Source organism: Ceratotherium simum, chromosome 9 (assembly GCF_057802395.1).
Source record: "Ceratotherium simum simum isolate JZ-2026a chromosome 9, ASM5780239v1, whole genome shotgun sequence".
Lineage (NCBI taxonomy): Eukaryota > Metazoa > Chordata > Mammalia > Perissodactyla > Rhinocerotidae > Ceratotherium > Ceratotherium simum.
Window position 1 is genome coordinate 56,504,188 of NC_141908.1, and position 23,828 is coordinate 56,528,015.

The following is a 23,828-nucleotide window of genomic DNA, read 5'->3' on the forward strand; positions in this document are numbered from 1 at the left end:
AATCAAGTTATTGACAGGTCCTACTTAAACAAATGCTTATCTTTCATACTAGAAATGTACATAGAACTCTCTATTTTCTAATCATTTTTCCCTATGAAGGAAATTCCTTTTCCAATATGTAAACATTATGATGTTGTAGACAGGATTTCAGCATGTGATGGATCAATCTTGGCCCAAATCCAAGGGAGCAGATTTAATTAAACAACCAAAAGAATCTCAATTAATAGTGGATTCAAGTTTAAACTAATCACCTTATAAAGACTCAACTCCTACCACAGGCAAATATTAAAACAAGACCACACTATACCTATGGATAATTAATTAATTACCTTCTGGCTAATGTCTGGCTCCATTTTTCAATATAAAATGATTATGGATACAGAACCTGTTAGAGTTAAGAGTATATTTAATTCCCAATGTCACAGAACATGTTGAATAATAAATATATTGCTCATATTTAAAATTTCAGTCACTGTTTTTCTATTGAGGTCAAAGAGAGTTTAAAAGAAAAGAGTAGGGGTTATTGTAAGTATTCAAATAAAGCTCACTGTATTCTGCAAATTGTATAGATCCAGTGCTTTTGGTGAGTCCTCTTAAAATTTTCTCTGGCTTTACCAATTTGAGAGTCGCTTTTTATTGATAAATGTTATCTCCATTTGCAAAAATGCATGGTTAAATGGTTTCTAAAGTCACCTTGATAATCACAGTGTCAGCTTGCTTGACACTTATTGCTAAAAGGTTGGTATGCATCTTTTACATCTGTTTGTGTTTTCAGCTGCCAGCTATCAGAGAAGTGTCCCTATAATTGACGAAAGGGAAAAAATAAAAGATAACAAAGGGAAAGGAAAAGGAGGATGGTAAGGAAGACAGATTTTTCATTTCTTATCTTGTGTGATATATTCTGCAGCAGTAAACACTACTATCTCTTAAGTAGACCCTTTGAAGGCAGAAAAAGAAGACAGTTCAAGAGAAAGCTTTACAAACCGGAGATTGTCTTCCTGTTCTCTGTGGCTTTGTCCTTTTGGAAAGTCTGCATGACCTCTTCTCCTTGTATTAAATAAAACAAGGGTGTAAAGACTGATGATTTGGTTTGGTGAGCTAGTTACAGAAGTAGCTCTGGCATCTGTTACTTCCACTCTGTTCTGTTAATGGCAGCAGACATTTGATTAACTACTGGGATTTGGACATGAAGGGGATCCAAGGTGGGCTGTGAAGTAAATCACATGGCTAAATCTCTGTTTTATCTTCACCTCACCTTCTCCTCTGTTTCCAGATTTCTGGCTGACTGGCAGCTGGAGGCCTTCACCTCAGCGGCTGCAGAGTTTCTAATTATTTCAAGAATAATTGATGAAAAATCATATTATAATAGCCTGTTAATAAAACTCCTGGAGTATATATCACTTACATATCATTTTTGGTATATCCTTTTGGGAAGAATTAAAAGCAAATCTCTCCTTTCCCAACACATACATTAGCAGATAAACTAAAAGGGGAAGTTAAGAGAATTAAATACTTTTTAAATATTTACAAAATTCTTAATTTACACATAACCATAGCAGAGTACAAGGGCTGCCTTATATACATTCCTAGCTAGAGTTGTAAGCAAAAGCTCCAAGTAGAAAAAGGCAAAAATCCAAATCTCTTAGCAGTAATCAATATGTTATAGCATCCAACAATAAGATAACAACATTGACCTTAGGAGTTAACATTTACTGTAAGGCAAAATACCAGAAAACATTCATTTGAAATACAATTACATATTTTATTTCCTGACTTATTTATATATCCAGGTCATAAAAGAAGAAAAACAACTTTCTTCCATATGGCTTATACAGAATCAGATGTTACAGCCAGAAGTAATTGTAAAGAGCATCTAGTAGTTCAAATGACCATGAGACCTCAAGGCATAAATGAATTTCTTAAGGCCTAAAGCTTGACTGTGGAATGTCTGGAACTCATACCTGTCTTTTCATTGTCAGTTCAGTGCTAATTTTTCCCTAAACTGAACACATTAGAAAACTTCCACACTTGATATTTGTGAGTAGTCACAAGAAGGCACAATCAATTCTGGAAAATCAAAAATGGTAAATAAAGGGAAATATTGATTATCAAACTTAAGATCAACAAATCAACCAAAATATGGAAGAAAAATTAAGTCATGGACTAAACCTCATAACCTGAAAAGAGCCAAGAAAAAATTCTCATCCCTTTAGTACCTGTACTTCTTTTTTTTTTTTTTTTTAAAGATTTTATTTATTCAGTTTTTTCCCCCCAAAGCCCCAGTAGATAGTTGTATGTCATAGGTTCACATCCTTCTAGTTGCTGTACGTGGGACTCGGCCTCACGTTGGACGGAGAAGTGGTGCCTCGGGGCACTCCCGGGATCCGAACCCGGGCCGCCAGCATCAGAGCGCGCACACTTAACCGCTCAGCCACAGAGCCGGCCCAGTACCTGTACTTCTAAAAGAGCTTAGGCCAAGGTCAAAGCTCAACTTTGTTGAGACCCAGAAAGTTAAAGGACTAAAAAAATGAAGTGGAGGCACAGTTAGGGTAAGAATTGGTCTTATTGGACAGCACAGTCTATCCTGAGATGGCACAATGGACATGTCTTCATTTGCTGATTGAGAAATGGTCCAGCTGTGGGCTAGCAATCATTGCCCTACCAGTCAGCAGAGGAATGCAAACACATCCATTCGACAGTTCATTGGTTCACGCCACACCCTTTTCTACAGCCTAAAGTAGAATATAAACTGCTATTTAGGGTTACTTGCTTATATAAAGATGTCATTGTAGCAATTGTTGCTTGAGGGAAAGACGTGGTGACCATTACTGGCAGAGACAACGCAAAAGTGATTTAGCTCATACTGCATGCTCCCTACGCTTCTTAATTAAATGGATAAGTTCCTCAAATGGAATATTTGTTATTATAATTTTAGGTGTACAAAGTTCAACATGTAACAAATGTAAAGATGTCAAGGATAAACATAGATTTAAAAATGTGTGAAATACAGGTAATAAAGCCATTTTGATAATAGCCATTATCAGACATTACTACATATTCCATCCTGTAATCTCATAAATCAAAGCTTTTAACTGTCTGGATTCATAGGTGACTGTATTCTTTCCAGTATGCATTCTTTCTTCTTCCAGGGGTTGTTCAATAATGGCAGGTATGTTCCTGCCATAAAGTTCACAGTGTTCTAGAAACTGGACACATTCTTCTACAACGCTGTCACGAAGCACGATCATATGTTTTGACATGTTTTCTAATAAGGACAGGAAGCATCTTTTGGCATAATACCAGGTATCAGTTCCCAGTTTTTTATTATAAGGTTCCAAGCTTTTGATAACCCGAGAAATACCAAAGTCATAATTTCCTTTGGCACAATAAAGTGTCCCAATCACCAAATTCACAATGCAGAGATGGTAGATTTTCTTATCTGGGTCATCATAGGAGAGCTGCTCTTCCTCCTTTTCAATCTTCCTCATCAACTCCTCGGCCTCTTCATTTTGACTTGTCATAATATACGATACACAGAGGTTAGCCAATACAATAGCACTGACATTCAGGATGTTGTCATAATGCTTCTTGACTATGGGCTCATAAAAACCTATGGCTTCTTTGTATTTGTTTTCTTGCATGAACAGAACATGAGCCACATTCAGTTTCCACACATCATGGTCATTACAGAATTCCACAGATTTGCGGAAGATCTTTTCCACCATTGGATAATTTTCAAGGTTCCAGTAGATTTTTGCCTGGGCCATCAACACGGGGATATACTTCTCAAGGGTTTCATCGTATTCATTCACTGCCTTTTTGACAGCTTCATCATCTCTATTGTGCCTGGCTTCCTGCACTTGTTTAGTGAGTCTCCGGAGCTGTTCAGTCAGCATCCCTGCTAGCCCATCCAGCTTAATGAAAGCCTCTTCAGGAGCTGTCTGGCAAGTGATCATGGCATCCAAGAAGTCATAGAGATAGGGTGTGAGGAACTTATAAGTCAAATGGGCATTCTCTGCCAGGACATCTGCTGCCAGGTCGAAATACTCATACTTACAGTAGAGCAGCAACAGGTTGCCAAAGGTCTCTGGGGGGAAGGGGTTCTGTTGGAGCAGAAACTGTAGCTTTTCAAACCCTTCTGTAGGCCTGGCATCCATGTTCATTAGCGCCTGGTTGTGCAGGGTCACAGGGTCTAACTCTTCCTCTGCCCTAGGTGGCATGTCAGTGAGGGTTTCCTTGGCTACCTCATAGTTTTTCAGTTGGTATTCTATGGCTGCCTTGAGGTTGAAGGCTTCCACCAGAGCAGTCTGGTGAAGGACTAAGGTGTTGCCAACACTGCGAAAATCAATGCCCTCCGTGGTCATGCCCACCCCTAGCTCTGGGTGCTGGCGGATGCCATGCTCAATAATATCAGCGATATGCTTCAGAGCAGAGGCATACTGCCGGCTGCTGTAATAGGCCAAAGCCAGGTTGTAGGAAAGGTCAGGCCGGTAGCCCGAAGCCTGCAGGGCCGTAGAGAACTTGGAACACGCGGCTTCATACTGTCCCTCCTTGTAGAGCAAACAACCCAGGTTGACCTGGCCGTCGGGCTCGTTCTCGCCCCCACTGTCTTCTCCGCCTTCCCCACTCAGGAGCTGCTCCACCAGGCTCCGGGCCCCGGGCAGATCGCCCTCGCTGTACTTGATAGCGGCTTGGAGACGGAGGACCCGGCTGTGGTAGGCGGGGTTGTCCAGCAGGAGGAAGGCGACCCTGGTGGCCTCTGGATAGAGGCAGGCTTTGTACAGGGCCTGGGCCTGGTACAGGCGGTACTGCTCGAGCTCCGGGTGCAGCTGGCCCAGCTGCTCATAGCAGTCGGCCGCCAGCGCGAACTCCTGCAGGCGGTAGTAGCAGTAGCCGAGCAGCGACAGGCCGGCGCGGCTCCTCGGGCTCCGCGGGAGCTCTCCGCCCAGCAGCTGCACCGCCTCGGCGTAGCGGGAATCCCGGATGAGCCGGTACACGACGGCGGTGAACTCGCCATCGGGGATCTGCGCCCCGCCCAGCCCCGCCATAACCGCCACGACGGTTGTGCGTCCTAGTTACCAAGGCAACAAGCCGACCGGAAACGGAAATCTGCTCGTCCGGAAATTACTTACAACGGAACGAGCTGGTTAGGAATAAAAAGGAATCCCTGACGTGAATCTTTCAAATACTGATTTAGCCCTCGAAGACTCTGGGCTGCGTAGGTTGTCAGTCACGGAAGAGAGAGGAAACGTCTCTTTGTAGTTCAGAAACCGAAACTCTACTTCCCGGCATGCACCAGTCCAATCGCGCCGCCGCTCGGGACGCGGCCCCGCTGCATGCTGGGATGCGTAGTCTGTGAGGGACGGACCCGCAGCGGTCGGGAGATGAGGGTTCCCTGGCCCTGTCTCCGTGTAGTAGATGAGGTTTTGTCCTGGCTGCCTGTTGTGTCACCTTGGTGTTTGGCGCGGTGGAGTAGGGATTGCGGTCCGAAGTCCCTTGCGTTTTTGAGCCTTATGCACTGTGTGATGCGTAGGAATAGTGTTTCGCGTTTCTTTCTTTCGTAAATTAATGGGAAGGAAAAAGTGGAAATATCTTCTTGGAATTCCCCTGGAATTAGAGTAGTTTCTGTTTTTAAGCTGCCTTGAGGGCACACTTTCTAAGAACATAATAGGCAGAGAACAAGAGTCCTTATTTTTGTCGTTTCCAGAGGTTGACGATAGGAAATGGTTTTGTGACTCTCGTCTGGTACTGGAAGACGTTCAGTTTTAGGTTCAAGTGCCTCCTGCCCGTCTTTTTCATAAACAACAATTATTACTGTGCAGAGTTTGTGTTTAAACTTAGCGGTGTCTACTGCCCTGGTTTTCCAACTTTCACTGCAAATAAGCCAGTGTTCCCTGATCTCCCTACATGTCCATTGATCTTCTGTGATCCGCATTGGCCTGTCTAGTACCTAGGATAAATGGTGTCTGAATAAAAGCATGTCTTTGCTATATACCTGAAGACTTCAGTGCAAATCCTTTATCTGCCTCCTCTATAGTTTTGCTGCCCCTACACTTTTTCTTTTCTTTCTTTTTTTTTTTTTTGTGAGGAGATCAGCCCTGTGCTAACATCTGCCCATCCTCCTCTGTTTTTGCCGAGGAAGACTGGCCCTTGGCTAACATCAGTGCCCATCTTCCTCCACTTTATATGGGATGCCACCACAGCATGGCTTGCAAAGCAGTGTGTCGGTGTGTGCCCAGGATCTGACCCGGCGAACCCCAGGCCACCCCAGTGGAGCATGAGCACTTAACGGCTTGTGCCACCAGGCCAGCCCCACACCTTTTCTATATATACATTTCAGAACCAGTACCAACCATATTGTATGCCACTCTATTAGACCATATATATATATATTTTTCTAATCTTAATAACCATCCTGTGTTCTGGGTATTAGAGATGAAGGATCTATGTACTAGAAAGTATTAAGTAATTTGTTGAAGTCTACACAGCTAGGTAGTTGGCAACTGTGCCATGATATCCAACAGCTAGTTTCAGTAGGAAATAGTGGCTGATGAATAATCTATTCCATATATCTCCTATAGATAAGTTTGTAAGGGCCAAGTGTTTGGTGCCAAGTTGTATGATGGAAGATTAGTGTCTTTTTTTCCTCTGTTAAAACAACCAACCAACTTGGTGTGGGCAGTAGAAATTTGAACTACCAGGCCTGAATTGCAGTTGTGCGCAGATGTTGGGAAGTAACTAGTGGGGGTGGTTTGGCTCCTAGTGACCTGGTATAGCTAGGAGAAGACTTCTGCAGGCATTTGATTGCTCATATCACAAAACAAGTGACTTGATGTACTTATTCAGTCTTCTCCCTTGCTGAGAAATTGGCAGAGCTATGTTCTTCTGGGTGGGACCAGGCAAAGAACATTCACTATATGAATACCAAGAAAGGGGCAAACTGCACCCATTTCAGAGGAGTTGGGTGGGGCCCTGGCCCACCTAAGATCCCTGGGAAAGCAGCTGATGAGGACCACTATAACCCTACTCAAAGGCTTCTTCTAACCCTGTCTCTGGCCGCAGCCCTTTCTGGTCTTCAAATCAGGGAGGTACATGGATTGAGGGATACTGGCTAGTGCTGCTCAATAATTGGGGGGCAGGTGGGGTGGGTGGGGGAGGATCTTCACCTTTATGGCTGCCTGACTACACTTGTCCCTTGGAAACTCAGGCTCAGTATTTTAAAATCCTTATGTATGAACTGTTACCTTGGGTAAGTTGCTATTAAATCAAGGTAATGGGCCGGCTCCGTGGCTTAGCGGTTAAGTGCGCGCGCTCTGATGCTGGCGGCCTGGGTTCGGATCCCGGGAGCGCCCCGAGGCACCACTTCTCCGTCCAACGTGAGGCCGAGTCCCACGTACAGCAACTAAAAGGATGTGAACCTATGACATACAACTGTCTGCTGGGGCTTTGGGGGGAAAAAAACTGAATAAATAAAATCTTTAAATCAAGGTAACATGATAGAACATGGAAACCGGAAATTGCCTTTTACATCTTTAGTCTGTCAGTCTGTTTTTCAGAGTTGTATTTGCATCATGAAAGCATTCACCTTCCAATGGCTTCTTGGATGTGTATGAAAAACAGGACTCTGCTCTCCTCCAGATTTCTCTGACCCCTTCAGGCGTCAGTTGAGGTTCCGCTCTTTGTGTTGGTATGTATCTGTGAGTGTGGCAGCGAAGCGGGCAGGAGGGAGGCCATTCTGTGTCTTCCTGCCTATTTCATGTGCTGCTGCTCCTGAGGCCTGGCTGGAAAAAAGCAGGACATTCGGCTTAGACAGATGGAGGGCAGGGTCGTTTTCAAAATGAAATGAGCACACAAATCACACTGTGAAATTGGCATGACCATCACTGCTGCTGTGATAGACTGACTTTTGTTTAGTCTCTGATAGGCAGTTGGGGAATAGATTAGTTTTTTGGGGGGGTGGGATGGTGAAAGAAGGCCCTTTACTTAATAGAAATTCTGGAAAGCAATAAACGAGGTGGAATATTGTAAAATGTCATAAAGGATCATTTTGTTTCCAACAGAATCTTGAAAAGCTGGAGCATGTGTCAAAAAGTCAGTGTATCGTACCATTCCTAGCAATAAGAAAGCAGTTGGTAGTTGCAATAAAATGATTTAGTGCCTTATTGAAAGGAATTAGGCTTTGAGAAAATGGTGTTGGATTCAGGGTGGATTTTGCTGCGTAAGGGAGGCATGTTAACCACGCAGAAGAATTCCATTCAGGCAAAATGTGTAGGAGCTAAAAGCATGATGTTTGACTCTTAACATGCTTATGTTTCTGCCTCCCAGAATGTGAGATGATCAAATCCCATGTATATTCTATTTGGCATTCTCTTTTAAAACTGGTTGGAAGGTATGTTTTCTTATTTATCCGGTAAATGTGATTGCTTCCTGTTGGTAAACATTGGTAATTTATGAATATCTCCACAACCACAGCTCTGGTCAAACATCTTCTCTGCTAAAGGAAGACCTGCAAAACCATTTTTCCAGTTGTTATTTCTTTTTCCCTTTCATTCCAGGCCATTTTCTTCAGGATGGCTAGTTTAGGGGGCTCAGTTACCTTGCTCCCTGTCCCCTCATCTCCCACCATAAACAGGGAAAAAAGAATAAATTAGTGCCCAAATGGTAATGTAATTGACTGACTTTTAGGAGCGTCTGTTCAATTTTTTAAGACTTTTGGAAAGATTATATACCAGATCAACACTTGGGAACATTTATGCTCAGATGGTGAGACATTTAACCTCATTATGAACTCTCCTTTTGCTGGTAGTTCAGCTTTATTAATATTTTAATTACAGTTCCTTCTTGGATAGACATTGTTTTTATCAAGTAGCTTATATTTTGGGGCTTATGGTGTTACTATCTAAATTAACTTATCAGGGAGAGCACAATAACATTATGGTTTATAAATGGAATTAGCAGAGAAGGCACAACCATGGATACTGGCATTTAAAGAAATCAGCCAAGCATGCAAACAAAGAGCTGCTCTAAGGCCCTGTGTTTATGCAGCACTTTCTGTACCAGGACCAGGTCCTGCTTTGCCTCACTTCCCTCATTAATCCTCACAGCCCTTCTGTGAATTAGGTGAATCTTTGTGTTGGCCCCACTTGAAAAGCTTGGACTGCAGAGCACAAAGAAGCCTGTGGTTGCCGCAGCCAGCACGCAGGACTGGCGATTGCGTCGGCCAGCCAGTAGGGGCCACGCTGCACCTCTTCCCTCTCTCCCCGTGGGCACCTCCTCTCCAGTCATTTGAATTGGTTTTGGATCATTTGCTGCAGTTTGTTCTAATAGAACAGGCACAATGGTGTAAGAATTTTAAAGTTTAAGCACCGAAGCCGTTGGGTAATTGTATGGCGTCAGTGTGGCTGGCAGCCCTGCATTGATGCAATCCCCTGTGTAACTGCCCATGCAAATTTGAGCAATCTGTAACGGGCGCAGGAACCCGCATTCGGCTGCAGGCACTTCTCCCTTCAGGAAAACTTCAATAATTTGAAGACCTTTTGTCATCTTTAAAGTGCTCCACGGACAGGGCTGTCCCAGTATCCCTCTTACACAGGCAAACATTACAGATCAAGACAAGGTTAATGGGCTAAATTGACAGTCACAATTTAAATTGTAGGTATTTGGATGCATGCTTGCCTCTCTCAGCCCTTAAATCACCCTTCTCCAGAGAAATAAAGATTATTCCAGAGCATTAGTTAAACTTGAAGCATTTTATTAAAAAGAAAGATATTTGGGTTTCTTAAAGCAGACTGTTTCAAAATCATGGATTAGTTGCTTGTAAAATGGCCAAGCAGTCTATAATGTAGTATTCTTATAATGAAACATCAGCCTAGGAAATCTACACAAAGGGAGTAATATCAAACAACTCAATTAAAGACATATTTCCCTTCTTTTGTGTAAAACAATACTAATTAGGAAGCAAATCAGTAGGGGATCCTTTTTAGATTATTATACATCAAAATAAAATAACAAAAGCAATTCTTCCCCAAGGGAATGAGATTCAACAAAACCTAGCTTCCTATTTCCACATTATGCTGTTTCTTTTTGTTTTATTTATCTAAGTATGATTTAATCTAAATGTAAAGAAAAAACAATTGAGATTCCAATACACACATCTACACACAGAAAATGAATACAAAGATAAATCATGGCCTCAAATAACACATTTTTTTCACAGCAAATTCTTCATTTACTTAATAAAACAAACATATTTCTGTACCAGCTTATACATTCAATGACATTGGTATAGATGTGCTACACAGGTAAACAACTTGTCTTTAGCACTGTTGAGAGATGTACCAAATATGCAAGAACATTCAAAATTAAATTAGAAAAGATGTACAACCCCAAATTACTAGCTGAGGAAAAGGTAGTAACACACAGTGTAAGCAGGACATCAGGCATTGCCAAATCCACGTGCTCATCATGGAATTCTCCAGACACGCTTCATTTTATTTCTGCCATCTCTGTGTTTTCTTCTATTATCGTTCACTTAGGAAACTTATGAAATTTTGGCCTTCTTGTAGTCGGACTCAACCTTTAAATTTCCTGATACATTTGCGTTTTGGGAGTCCTTACAGCACATGGCAGAACAAAAGTTTTAGAGACCGTTATTCTGAAGCAGATAATGAAACTTCACCACAGTGGTACTGCCCGAGTTTCTAGGGTCCCAAATTAGGTTTTGTTCTGTTGCTTTAATGAATCCTTTTGAGTTTTTCTTTTTTCCAGCCAAAACATTTTTCTTTAGATTTAAATCTTCCCCTAATATGTTTAGATTTCTGTCCCACTTGAAGGGAACTGTTTCGCACTATTACTGGGGATGAAACTGTGTTTTATCTTTCTGCAATTCATTAAGAGTCAGCAGGAGAAATGGATTTTTAAGTAATTGTACCACAAAGAAAATTGAACAGACTGTTTAATGACTTAACGTAAGTGAATAAAGTATGATAAATTTTGAAACACGAAAAAAACAACTGAATTCCTGTAGCATTAATATTAGATAATATTGTTATCACACTAACAAAATTTTAAAGATTAGTTCTAACCCAACATGTATGCAAATATAAAACACCTGGAAATGTATAGACATCTCAGATTTTAGATACAGAAAATGCACATGCAATTTTAACTTCTTTTGACTCACTTTATAAATTTACTTCTAACTTAAACTGACTACCATTTATGGGATATCTATGATATGACATAATCTAATATTGTCCTTTATGAAATAAAAAGGTATATTTAAAAAAAATTATACTGGTCACCATATCTTTCATGATCACTAGAGGCAGACTCGGACATATATGTGGTAAGGTGGTTTTTATATCTACCCCATATATGTAACTTTTTATTTTGTCTTTAATGAGAAGATGCCCTTTTTAGGTTTGTTCCTATTTTATTTGAGAAGAGTAAACCAGACAGTTATCTGGAAAAAATTTTAAAAGTTAAATACAGCTTGGTCCTTTGGTGTGGAAGTGAACTGAATAAGTCAGCGCTTTTATTTTATAGATGGAAGACCCAAGACCTGGAGAGTCCGAAGATAATAGGTCCAGCTGGTGGCCAGGCCAGGATGGAGCCCCGGTCTAGCTGTCCACTGGGTGGTGCCCTTGACAGTTTGCCAAGTCCCTACTGGCCGGGATTGCCAGCTACATTGTGGGTTGTGCATGTATTATCTACATACTGACTAAGAGAATAAATAGCATGTTTGAAAAAAATACATCTCGTGGAGAAAGTAGGATGAAGTCATTTCAACCATTAACGCCAAGAGACCTGAGGAGGCAAACATAATCTGGATAGTTGGAGGTTTTATAAGAAAGCTCACATTTCAAATGCCTTCCTCTAATAGGAAATAAATACTAATAATAAGGATTGGGAAAATTTCTCTTTCTCTATTTTGGAAAAGCAGAACATATGGATAACTACACATACCTCACGTTCTTGGAAAATTATACATTATTTAGAAAAGGGATTAAAAATATCTCAAACTCCCCAAGAGTTCAACCTCGAACCCCCAGGGTTGCTGGCACCAGAAAGGCTGCCACCCTCCTTTTCCACTGCTTCCTGGTCTTGGAGGAACAGACGCACGGCATTAGTCAGCAGTTTCTGAATTTTGACCCACAATAGGAAAGATACCTCGAGACAGGAAAAATAGATGGAGGCAATTACAATCAGCTACTTGATTGATGGTTGACATTGTCGGGGCTCCACTCTATGGCAGATTGCAATGGTGTTGAACTCCCCTTGCTACCAGTGGATGTTGCTATTGGCAACCGGGCAGTGAAGCCAACAAAAAGGCAAGAAAATGAGAGGAAAACTCAACCTTACTGGAAGCCTTTGGGTCTGTGCTATAAATTATGTTCCCCTTGGCAATATGCGCATCGACACCCAGGGTATCTGCAGTGCTTGGAGCTGCCCGCAGTCTCCATCCGACCCCGGGTCTAGTTTTATCATAAAGCACATGCTTTAAAATTTTGCTCTAGATAGACTGGCATCTGTCTGTCTGGGCTGTTTGTTTATTTATTGTTGGGGAGGATAACAGATGTTGGTTCATCTTGGCCTCACACAGACTGATTTTCAAATCCCATTTGTGATATAAACACGATGTGACACAATAGCTAGAAACACCTGCAGTGCTTCTGGGCGGCAGACACATGACCAAGGTCTGTCCCTAACTCCACCCACTCTTTGTTCCCCACCTGAAGGAGGGGAGACAGCCCGGCAGAAGCTATTTTCCTTTACAGCAGAGTGATTCAGAAAACTAGCTTAATAAAATCCATAAATCTGAACAACCTCCTCTTACCTGCTCTGCGGAGGCCATTTTTCCTGTGCTCATTCTCTCCTCTAGTTTCTCCTGTCTTCCCTGCAGAGACGGCTGTAGCTGGGAACATGATTTTCAGGGGGTCTCACTCCTTGCTTTTCTTTTGTCAAACCCCACCCTGCTCAAGTATCTCTCTCTAAGCAATTGATGACAGTGTTCTGGACCCTCATTTTTTTCGTTAGAAGTGCCATTTTTCTTTGTTCGGGTTGACTTTCACCTTTCCTGTGGCAGTTCTCTTACCACCTGCCTCTGTGCCCATCTTTCTTTATTGGTTGTCATCTTTTGCTTCACGTCCTCCCCCTTCCCCTCTTCCTTCTCCTTCTCTTCCTCCTCCTTTTTTTTTTTTCCCCCTTTTTACCTGGTTTATAATTTCTTTTACTTTATTTCTTGCCATATAGAATCTTATTTCTCCCCTAGGAATACCTGCTCTTCCCCCACTTCAGTTTTGGTACCTTAATTTACCCATTCTTGAAACGTTTCCTGAATGTCTACTATGTGCCAGGAAAACAATGTCCTCTGTAGCACTTGGCCCCTATTTCTTTAATATTTGAGTAGTAAAGTTAATAACTGATACTGACCAGTAACAACAAGAACAGAAATGGCTTACAAATTTTAGATTCTCAGAGCTGGAATGGACTTCAGGGTTCATCGAGCCCAGGGATTTTCAAGCTCCTCAGAGCCCCTTTGTGGACCACCACATATGTCATCAAAGAGATGAGGATTCGTAGGGGCTCTGGATCTCCCAGCCCAGCCTCAATCAGAAGACTTCAGCTTTTAGATGTTTTATATCTTGGGGATCCCTTGTAAGATTTATTTGAACAAAGAATTCTAAGGTTAAAACATGTTTGAAACTCATTTCCTAGTGTAATCTAGTTTGACAAATGAGGAAAGAGGCTGGGAGAAGTTAAGTGAAGAGTGCCGAAGCTAGCGGTATAAGTCTAGCTTTCAGCCCAGCATTCTTTGGATAAGACATACTATGTCCTCAATCTCTCTAAATGTCCTCAATCTGCTCTAAAATGGGGAGCAAAGTAGCTTTTGTGTCATTGCATCTATTTAATATAGTTTATTCTTACCTATTATAAACCTAGCTTCCTATAGAATATTTGTTCTCTGTCCAGACTCTTATTTCTTAACCTTTCAAGCACTATTTCTTAGACTTAAGGAAAAATCCAAAACTGGGGACCCTTGTGGCTTTAGGTTGGTAGTGGTAGTAACCTTAAATTTTATACCAAAACTCATCACTAGGAGAACTCAGGGTAGTCAGTGATCATTCTCCAGGGCTCTGCTGTGTCCTGTGAAATGTCTCCCTGTTGGAAGTAGTTCCTAAATGTTCATGTGTCACTTGTGGTAAATCCAGCTATAGATTTCCCTTCATCCTTACCTTAATTAAAGTCTATTAATCCATTCCTTCTGGGAGAAGGCTTGCTCTACAATGAAGTTTGAATTAAAAAAATGAAAAAGGGGACTACAATCCCAATGCAGTGTTATGAATCTTGTATAAACACCAATCAGACAAACACCTTCACTGTATTGCTACTATGGACCTTTTTAGGGGAAAATTGGGAATGGTTGTAATGATAATATAGTTTACCTTTTAGGTAGGCAATTCTAAAGGCTCTGATCCATCATTAAGAAGCTGTAGGATTCAAAATAAAATACCTCTACAGAATACAAATCAGGATTTTTGGGACAGTCTGGCATGTGAGGGTGCTCAGGGGAGGATGCAAAGGCAGGCATTGTTTGGCTTGTAAACAGAAGAGCCATTTACAAAATGAAGCAGCGCTAATGACGCTTTCACAGTTCCGTGTTCTCTCAGCTAAGTGTGAGCAGGGCCCACTGTCCTCAGGTCCTGGATCCACAACGGTCCTCTGCCCAGAGCCTTCGTCTCAGCCCACGCGTGTACATCAGGGAAAGTTAAATGTTCTGGGGCGTGCTCCCTGCCCCACCTCCTCCTCTGTCCTTCCTGCTGACCACACTTCAAGGGGAAAGCCCAGGCAGGCTTCCCAGCACATCCCCAAGACTTTAGGTCTGTTTGAGCTTAAAGGAACGGAAGGATGATGTGGCTGGACCCAGGGTGGCCCTTCAGGCCGCAGTCATCCTGCAGCAGCAGCTGACCCGGAGGGTTAGTGTCTGTCTTCCCCGGCCACCGTGAGGCTGGCAGAGGAGGGTGAGGCAGCCGAGGCCAGCAGCCTTTTCTGGTGCAACTCTTCCCACTTACTTCTGTTCGCAGCCACCGAATCCAGCATCGGCTTCAGTTTCACATTGACCTTCACCAACGCCTAAAATAAAACAAAAAACAGGTGGAGGAGAGAGGAACCACAGACCCTGACATGATTTTCCAGCTTCATTTGTGAGGAGAATGGAAACTGGCTGTAAGAAATGAAAGTGATTATTTTGGTAAACATAAGCTATTTACAAGAAGTAAACATGCATTTAACGCTATTGTGTTATGTTAATAGAACCTAAGCAGAAAACGAAAAAATGAGACAGGGTGGCTGTGTACATCTCCCGGGGGTGCCAGCTGTGTAGAATATGATTCTATTTTAAATCTACATCAAGCAAGACAGAAAACAAAATACCCAGCTACACATGTCTACTAATACGTCTATATTTTTCTGCTATAGAGGCCTCCAGATCTCAAGTGACCATGAACTTAAATTTTTACAAAAATAAACCTACCATTTGCTCCACCATAGATGACTCTGAGTGGACGTACCTGAATAAGAAAGGCCAGGTAAAATCCTGAAACCAGAGGAGATGCTCATTTTTAAAGCTAAGGATCTGAGAGCTGTGCTAAATATACAGATCGACGTGGGAACGCATATGGAAGCAGATATGAGAGACAGGAAAAAGGAGAGTGGAAGAGAGGGACAGAGGGGTATAGGAGAGACAAGGGAAGAGGAAATGTAGGGTGTGGCCAGAGGCCGCCTGACGTGAAGCTAATGAAACTCAGGATTCAGGGACCTCACTTGCACAGGATCCTTCCAAATATTTTCTTTTTGTACTTCTTTTTGTGTTATTTTTTAAAAAGTGTCCCCTACTCCCAAATGGTATAAACTTCCAGCCTCACAAAACCTGGATCATCCCTGTGGTGGAACAAGAGCCCTGGAAGTAAGAAGGCTCATTTGAACTTAATTCAAATGAGTGATTCCGCAGTTCTCACATCAGACGGCTACTGAGGGGTCGGGGCTGAGGGGAGAGGGGCGAGAATCTTGCCTCTGAACTAGGGGCTAGGATAAATTCAGGAAGCTCAGGTTCAACAGCAGTACGTAGATATCTTACAGGCCAGAGGGGCACAGAGTTTACTCTGTTCAACATGGAAATTCCATTATTCTCTGCCTCACTGTCTTTTTTTTAAGTAAAAGGTAAATTTTAAATTTTATACAGTCTCTTTTCTTTCTTTTAAATGCATGAATATCTACATTTTCTTTATTTGAAAATAAATATTTCATTACGAAGGCTTCTTTTCATTATGAAGGCTTCAAACATATTTAACCAGTAAAATATGATCAGCAAAAACATCTATTAAGCATCTATATGCTAATAAGTATGAATAATAGCTATGAATAAAGCCACTCATATAAAACATATACAAAAAGGGGTTTGGGAGCCTTTTAATTTTCCGGATGGCTCAATAAAAAAGGAAATAAGATTTTGATGATGACTTAATCTTTTTTAGAAACATGGCCTTTATCCTTTTGAAACATGAGTTTGTTTTGGTTGTTTTAAAAATAATATTTCTCTTTTTGTAGTTATTTTAATTTTTTTAAAGTAATATCTCTTAATTTTAGAAAATATAAAAATAATAGGTTAAAAAGAAGGAAGAAATAGAGATGATTCATAATCTCACAACTCAGAGCCAGCTTTCTGTTGCTGCCTTTGGTGAGCTTTTTCTATTATGGTTTCTAATTGATAAAATTATCCAAACATCTAAAATATTTTTACATGTTGGTATTTTTACAATAGTAGTTCACGAATGGGCAAAATCTAATGAGAACACATGGATTGTAAGAATTTGTATTTCATGGACCTGTTTTCCATCTTCAGGGTCACAAAGAAGCATAGAAACCTGGCATCCTACATGGATGATGGGGCGCTTCCACTTATGAACAACTAATATGTGTTAAATACTTTGCCCTACATAGTGCTCTACATACTTTATCTCAGGTATTCCTCACAATAACTCTGCATTTTACAGATGATAAAACATGCCCCTCAGATGTTAGGATCACATATGATCTTCAGTCCTTTCACTATAGCAGGAAAATAAGAATCCATATAAGAAGCCCTCTTTGCTAATCTTACCATTTCTTTTGGAAGCTATAGAGAAAACCATTGTTTTTCTCGAGTAAAAATCAAGGATAGGACACTAGCCTGCCATCTAGAATGAGTATATAGAGAAAGCCGTTGAGGATGTAGGATAGAAAGATAGCTCTAAAAAAGTCAAGAAGAAAAAACAAATAATAATAAGTTAGACATTTTGAAATTGTGTGGCTTCAACCTTTATCAATATTCAATTAAACCAGCCTATAATTTTATTACTCATAAGTTTTTAGAGAGTCTGTGATGGTGAGGAAGAGACTGAGGACACTCTGAGTGTGACTGATGATTGCTGTCATCAAATTTCGGTGAGGCCTGATGCCAAGAACTTCCTTCCTTTCTTCCTACTTAAACTATCTTTCCTTCCTTCCTACCACCTATCCCTCTTGGATATGTATAGAACTCTCATGCATTCTGACACTGTTCACTGAATGGAATCTGTATGTCACTTGGGGCCTCCCTACCTCTTGAGATTTAAGTAAAACTTGACCTCAAACCTATTTCATGCTCTGAGGACCTTTCAAACACCTCCCATGATTTCCAAGTCTTACTTCCTTGTGCTTCTCTTTGACTTCCTTCTTGAGTCCATTCGGCCTTCTTGATTCCACTCTGCATCATTACCAATGCAAAGTTCCACTTCATTTCCCCTTTTCACAGGAAACTCTCTCACCTTGAACATTTTGGGTGCCTACTAACTTTACTGAACATTAGAGGTTGCCACAGGGAAAGTGACTTACCCACAGTCTCACCCTACATGCTCCTCCCCGTCTCAAAGGTCGTGGGAAGAGTAATCTAGTTTTCCCCCGTTTTCTCCCCAGCTCTATCTTACTGTTTTCATACAGAGGTGACCTGCCAACCAGTCTGTCTTCCCTGGCTTCCCTAGAATTCTGGTGAACCAAAGTTTCTCTCTTGTTATACTAAGCCCTATAAAGTAGTTTTAATTTTTCCCTATAAAGCAATGAACATAATAAGGATCATGGAGCTGTGGGGGTGTTAGCTCATGGAAAGGTAAGATTCCCACTTTATGCCTTGGGTCAGTGTTGTGTGGCCACGGATTATACCCCATCTTCCATGTAGACACCTTGCAGGTGTGTCCCATTCATCACAAGGGGAACAAAAGGTGAACACATGACTAACCCACTGTGATTTCAGCACGTCTCCTGAGAAGCTTTCTCCGAGCATGACCTGTGGTTAGGGAGTAGTCAATAGCAAAGTCCCTCAACAGGAAGAATAGCTCTTCATGTTGGGGATGAACTTCCCAAAGCTCAGCTGCAAACCACTTCTTAGTAAGACCTGATTGATCCCCTCGAATAACCCTCCACTCCAAGGAGATACAGGGATACGAGTAAAATGGAACTAGATGTAAGCTGAGTGAGACTTGAAAGCCCAGAAATAATCAGGTATCCTACTGAGCAGTGAGCACTCCACCCTGACTGAGGTGATGTCCCTTCACATCCATGTCCCTTACACAGAGCACATTCTTTCTCTTAAAAGCGATATTTATCATATCAAGCAACAACATCTAATTTTAAATCAGATGTATTAGTTATTCCATATGAAAATAAAACATAGCAACATAATAACTCAGGCAGAGATCAAAATCCCCTTTATTTGCATGAGAAAAATGCAGGTGCCTGTTTTCTGCTCAGTGCACAGTGTTTTTATTTAGACAATAGTGTGAGGTAGTAACGAATGCTACGGTGTTATTTAGTATAGTTTGGCACTGGCTCCTCTTCCCTCTGATCAAGCCTTTTAATTAAACTGACTACTATAATTCCTATGGAAATTAGTGTTTATGTTATTTTCCTGCTACAAAAGCATTTCTCTTGGACTTATTTTTTTTAATTCCAGGAGAACAAATTGGAATTATTTTTTTTTGCGTGAAATGTAATTAAAAACTCATTTGATTACTATATTTCTGGCTCTGTTTTACTTATTAAATTCCTGTAATCAGTTTTCTTTTATGAAGCTGCCGGGAAATGATCTCAAAAGCTACACATTTTTCTCTTCCTTGGCAGGTTCCCGAGCATTTACTAAATTACATTCATAGCACCTGCCCATGATTCGAATTACTCCACCAATTTATTCCTTAAACTATTTAAGTTTATTTGGCTTAGCCCCAAACAGAGATTTCTTTCCTTTATCTAGCTCTTTGTTCTCCCTCTTGCTGCCTTTGTGTTGAATAAAATACTTTTTTTGGGAGGGCCATATTTCTCAGAATTCCTTCTTCTCTCTGTTTCGTATTCTCCTTAAACACAGAATTGCCATTCTAGAATACTGTTTTCCTTTGGCCAGGTGCTCATTCTAGGCAAAGGTAGCAAAAATCCCATCCCGAAGAATACTCTTACTCACACTATAAATTTGTTACAAAAATGCAGTTAGCTGAGAGAATATGGAACTACTAGAATATTAGGAAAGCAAGGGATTAGCCACAAATCTAAATTCCAAGATTTATGGTGAATATGTGCAATGTGCCATCAGCAAGATAACTGCTCCCAGTATTTAGCAAGATATGAGTATTCCTAAAAATTTCCCAGCGAGTGACACCTGATGAGGTCTAAGCAAGTGCTGCTAATATCTGTCGCATTTGACTTGTTCTTCACTTAGCAAAAGAGAAAGGGGATACTTATCACCCGTCTGCTCACTCTCCGTGTACATGCAGAGGGACTCTAAAGGTTAGGTGCGTGGTGCCATCAGCTGCGGGATGCTGAGCCTCCTCTGCGGCATCCTTGCAGCGTGACCATTCACAGTGTTTAAACACGTCCAGGAGCAGTGAACTTACTACCTCCACAGGGGATCCGATTTACTCTTTGTTCTGATTTTAGAATATTATTCCTTATATTGAGTAGAAATCTGTATCCCTGCAACTTCTACCTAATCGTTCTAATCCTTGCGGTGCTCTCCCTTTAAAGCAGAATCTACACGAGCAGTGTAGGACTACTGACTCACGTGCTGCTGCATGTGTAGGTTAGGATTGATATTGACCCCAAAACTCAACCTGGGATGTGCTGCTTATTATCCCTTGGGGCAATGGTATGGCCATCACTAGGCTCCCCAGCTCCCTCCAGCTCGCTCCTGGCCCATCACGGACAGGACTTTGGATATTCGCTCCACCAGGAGACACAGCCCTGGGCATCTAGTCATCCAGGTGGCTGAGGGACCTCACTTCCTTCCTGATTCCATTCACAATCCATTGTTGAGTCCACCTGTGACCACACATACAGTTTATTCCATATTTTATTTATGTTTTGAATAAGTAATACATTTACATAGTCCAATGGATCAGAGGGTACAAAAGGTACAGTGTAAAATCTCCCTTCATCTCCTGCCCCAGACACTTAGTTTCTTTCTCTAGAGGCAACTGATATTATCAGTTTCTTGGGTATCCTTCAAGAAACATTTAATGCATATGTAAGCATATATATATCTAAGATATACATATATAAAAATATATCTTATATACATTACATATGTATATGTATATAATGTATATGTATAATATATTATATATATGTAGAATGTATATATGTATAATTAAGTTGATTCCCTCACCATTTTGGGTGTTTCTTTCAGAGAGGAAGTGAAATAAAAACCTTGTGGAATGACATTATTATGATGCTTGAGTGAGACCAACAGTACTGTGCAGATATTAGCACCTGGAGTATGCAGAGAGGAAAGAGACCAAATTCCAATTTCTATTACTATGTCACTGAGTTTTTCTTCTGCAGAGCTTAATCTGTTGTGAATCCTGTTTACTGTAGTTTTCCTCTCAAAAATTATAGTTTTCATTTCTAGAAGTTTGATTTGGGTCTTTTTTATATCTTCTATGTCTCTGTCATGTTCAATCTTTCCTCTACCCTCTTGAACACATAAAATACAATAAAATGTCTTAATGTCTTTCTCTACCAATTCTATGATCTGTATCATTTCTGAGTCTGTATTGGTTGATTTTTCTCATTATTATGGGTCAAATTTTCTTGCTCCTTTGTAGGCCTGGTAATTCTTGGTTGCATATCAGACATTGTGAATTTTATGTTGTTGGATGCTGGATTTTTAATTTTTTTTTGCATTTCTTTAAACATTTTTCAGTTTTGTTCCGGAAAGCAGTTAGGTTACTTGGAAATAATTTGATCCTTTTCAGGCTTGCTTTTAGGCTTTGCGAGGTGTCCAGAGCAGCCTTTAGTCTAGGGCTAATTTGGCCCCACTACTGAGACAATAATCTTTTGTACCCCGTACCTCATATATTTCAAGGTTTCTCTCTAATATTCTGGCCAGTGGGAGCATGGACTATCCTCCAGCCTGCAAGAGCTCTGAGGATCATTCTACTTGTTCCTTTTTCCTGGGTCTTTCTTCAGCTTCAGTTGTTTCCTCACATGCATGTGGTGACTGGCACTCAAGACTCCAGGGGCCTCTGCAGATCTCTAGAGCTTTCTCTCATGCAACTCTCTGTTCTCTGGTACTCTTCCCTGGGAACTCTAACCTCCTTGGCCTCCCCAAACTCCTGGCTCTGCCTCCTCACCTAAGTGAGACCACTGAGGTCTGCCTGGGTTCCCCTTCCCTGTGCCATGGCCTGGAAACTCTCTCCAGGCAGTAAGCCGGGACAACTGTAGGGCTCACTTCATTTGTTCCCCTCTCTTAGGAATCACTGTATTGTGCTGCCTGTTATCCACTGTCTGAAAACTGTTGTTTCATGTATTTCTCTAGTTTTTTGTTTTTGGGGTTTTTTTCCCCCCGTGTTACTCTATCATGGCCAGCAGTGAAAATCCCTTATCATTGGTTTTCAACAACTCTGTCTTGAGTACTAACCCATGAGCTTCCAGGGAGAGTGGAAACAAGGCCTTTTATCTTTGCATCTCTAGCTCCAGCACAGTGACCCCAGGGAACAAGAGCCCCTCTCCACTCTGCCCACAGAGCAGTGGCAGGAAGAAAAGGTCAGGCTAGCACTGCTGCCAGTGGCTGAGAGCGGGACGTTCTGACCTGCTACAAAATCCTGCTGTAAAAACAAACCCAGAACGACCCCCTTGGGAAATGAATATAGTATTCTCTCTTGTTACCATTATTCTGAGACCTTGTTTTTCTCAGTTCACCAAGCTGCTAGGAGTTAGATTCTGGCCTTGCTTTCCCTCTGCCATCATGATCCACATCTGCTATCATCTGGCTCAGTGTGTTGACCGTAGCTGACCTTGTTAGTTGACCATAATCACTTCTTGGTACTTACCCACTGGATAGATGGGGCAGATGTGGGACAAGGGATAAGCAAAGAGAAAGCCAAGCTCACAGAAAAAGTCAGGACTCCCATCCTCTGTTGTTGGAAGAGAGCATAGAAGAACCCCACCAAATTAAAACTAGATTTATCTTTGAACCTAAAAATGTCATTATGTCATTTGAGGAAATTATCTGAGCTGGCTATCTATTTATTTTTTTAAAAGGCAAAAGATAGAAGATGATTTTGGCTTCCTATTGTTGAATTATATATTTCCAGAGTGCTGGCAATAAGGCAGTATGTTCTGCCTCCCCTCATCCCCACCTTACCCAAGAGAAATAATCAGAAATTAAGAGATACAATGCATGGCAGAGAAGAAATAATTTAAAGTATTTTTTTAAATATCAATTTTTGGATAAAATATAAAAACAGACTTGGAGCCCAACTCAAATATCTGTTTGAGGCAATATCTCTGTTATGAAGATATGATCATTCTACTACCATGATTATTTACTTTCTGAGTGAAAATGTTAAAAAGCCCATGCGGGGGTTGGTATTTTGAAATGGAAAATCATTGATAATATGACCAGCTGGTGTCATCTCCACTCAGACCTTCAACAGGAGGGGCAAGAGAGCATGCAAGTGGAAATTCTCTTGAATTCACATGACTGGCTGGTCACATGGGTAAAGAGCATCTCCGAGAAACAAAGGAGGCTTCTACTTAAGGCATGTGACTTCAGAGAGAAGAGGCCAATTGTGGGAGCAAATCCAAACTTTTAAATAAGTGAATTGTTGAACTGCTAATCCTTCTTGGTTTCCAAAGGTTAAGATTATTCATGATTTAATCTGACATGTCCCTGAATTTTACGTGCCATGCTGCAATGGTGCAGTTGGCTAAGAACCACGTTTGGCTTGCTCTTGCCCCGCGTTGTAAAGGCCAGAGACCGACTGACTGACTGCCCAGAATTGAACTCATCGCCTTCCTCCAAACATGCCCCTGTTCTCAGGCTTACTCTTCCAAGGAACTGAGCATTATCATCTCCACCCAACTGCCCAACCCAGAAACCTATGGGTCATCCGTGACCTCTCCCTCTTTCCCCCATATCCACTATCACCAAGTCCCATCAATCCTACTTCCAGAGTGGCTTTGTGTGTCAGTCTATTGCCATTTCTACAACCCTAGTTCCGGCTACATCATCTTCTCCATGCTTTACACCTGCTGCAGCCTCCTAACTGGGCTCCCTGCCTTCCCTCCCGTCCAATCAACTCTCTACATTGTAAGTGGTCAATCAAAATCACAGATCTGAGCTCACCACTCTCTACTCTGAACCTTTCAATGGCTCCCATTTGATACGAATGTGCTGTAAGACCCTGTTGGAAAAGGAGAATTATGGTATTAAAAGGGGATAAAATCCAGAAACAAAACAAAACAGGAAAAGACCATAAAGC

The 23,828-nt window shown here is 41.4% G+C and overlaps 2 protein-coding genes across 2 annotated transcripts in view; both read right to left on the bottom strand.

Moving 5' to 3' along the window:
• Positions 1-1,674: 1,674 nt before the first annotated feature.
• IFT70A (intraflagellar transport 70A) lies at positions 1,675-5,140 on the bottom strand. The gene has a single exon (XM_004426666.3). It carries the CDS (start codon positions 5,046-5,048, stop codon positions 3,051-3,053), a length of 1,998 nt encoding a protein of 665 aa, XP_004426723.2. The 5' UTR covers positions 5,049-5,140; the 3' UTR covers positions 1,675-3,050.
• An 8,050-nt stretch (positions 5,141-13,190) lies between these two features.
• The window catches only part of PDE11A (phosphodiesterase 11A), a 255,806-nt gene continuing 245,168 nt past the window's right edge, over positions 13,191-23,828 (bottom strand). The window contains exon 18 of the mRNA XM_004426667.3: positions 13,191-15,135. Coding sequence (XP_004426724.2) covers positions 14,980-15,135 — 156 coding nt within the window. The 3' untranslated portion in view covers positions 13,191-14,979. The remainder of the gene's footprint in view (positions 15,136-23,828) is intronic.

What these genes read in the sequence shown, in the direction of transcription:
- IFT70A (XM_004426666.3), bottom strand. Translation starts at nt 5,048, where the DNA reads ATGGCGGGGCTGGGCGGGGCGCAGATCCCCGATGGCGAGTTCACCGCC.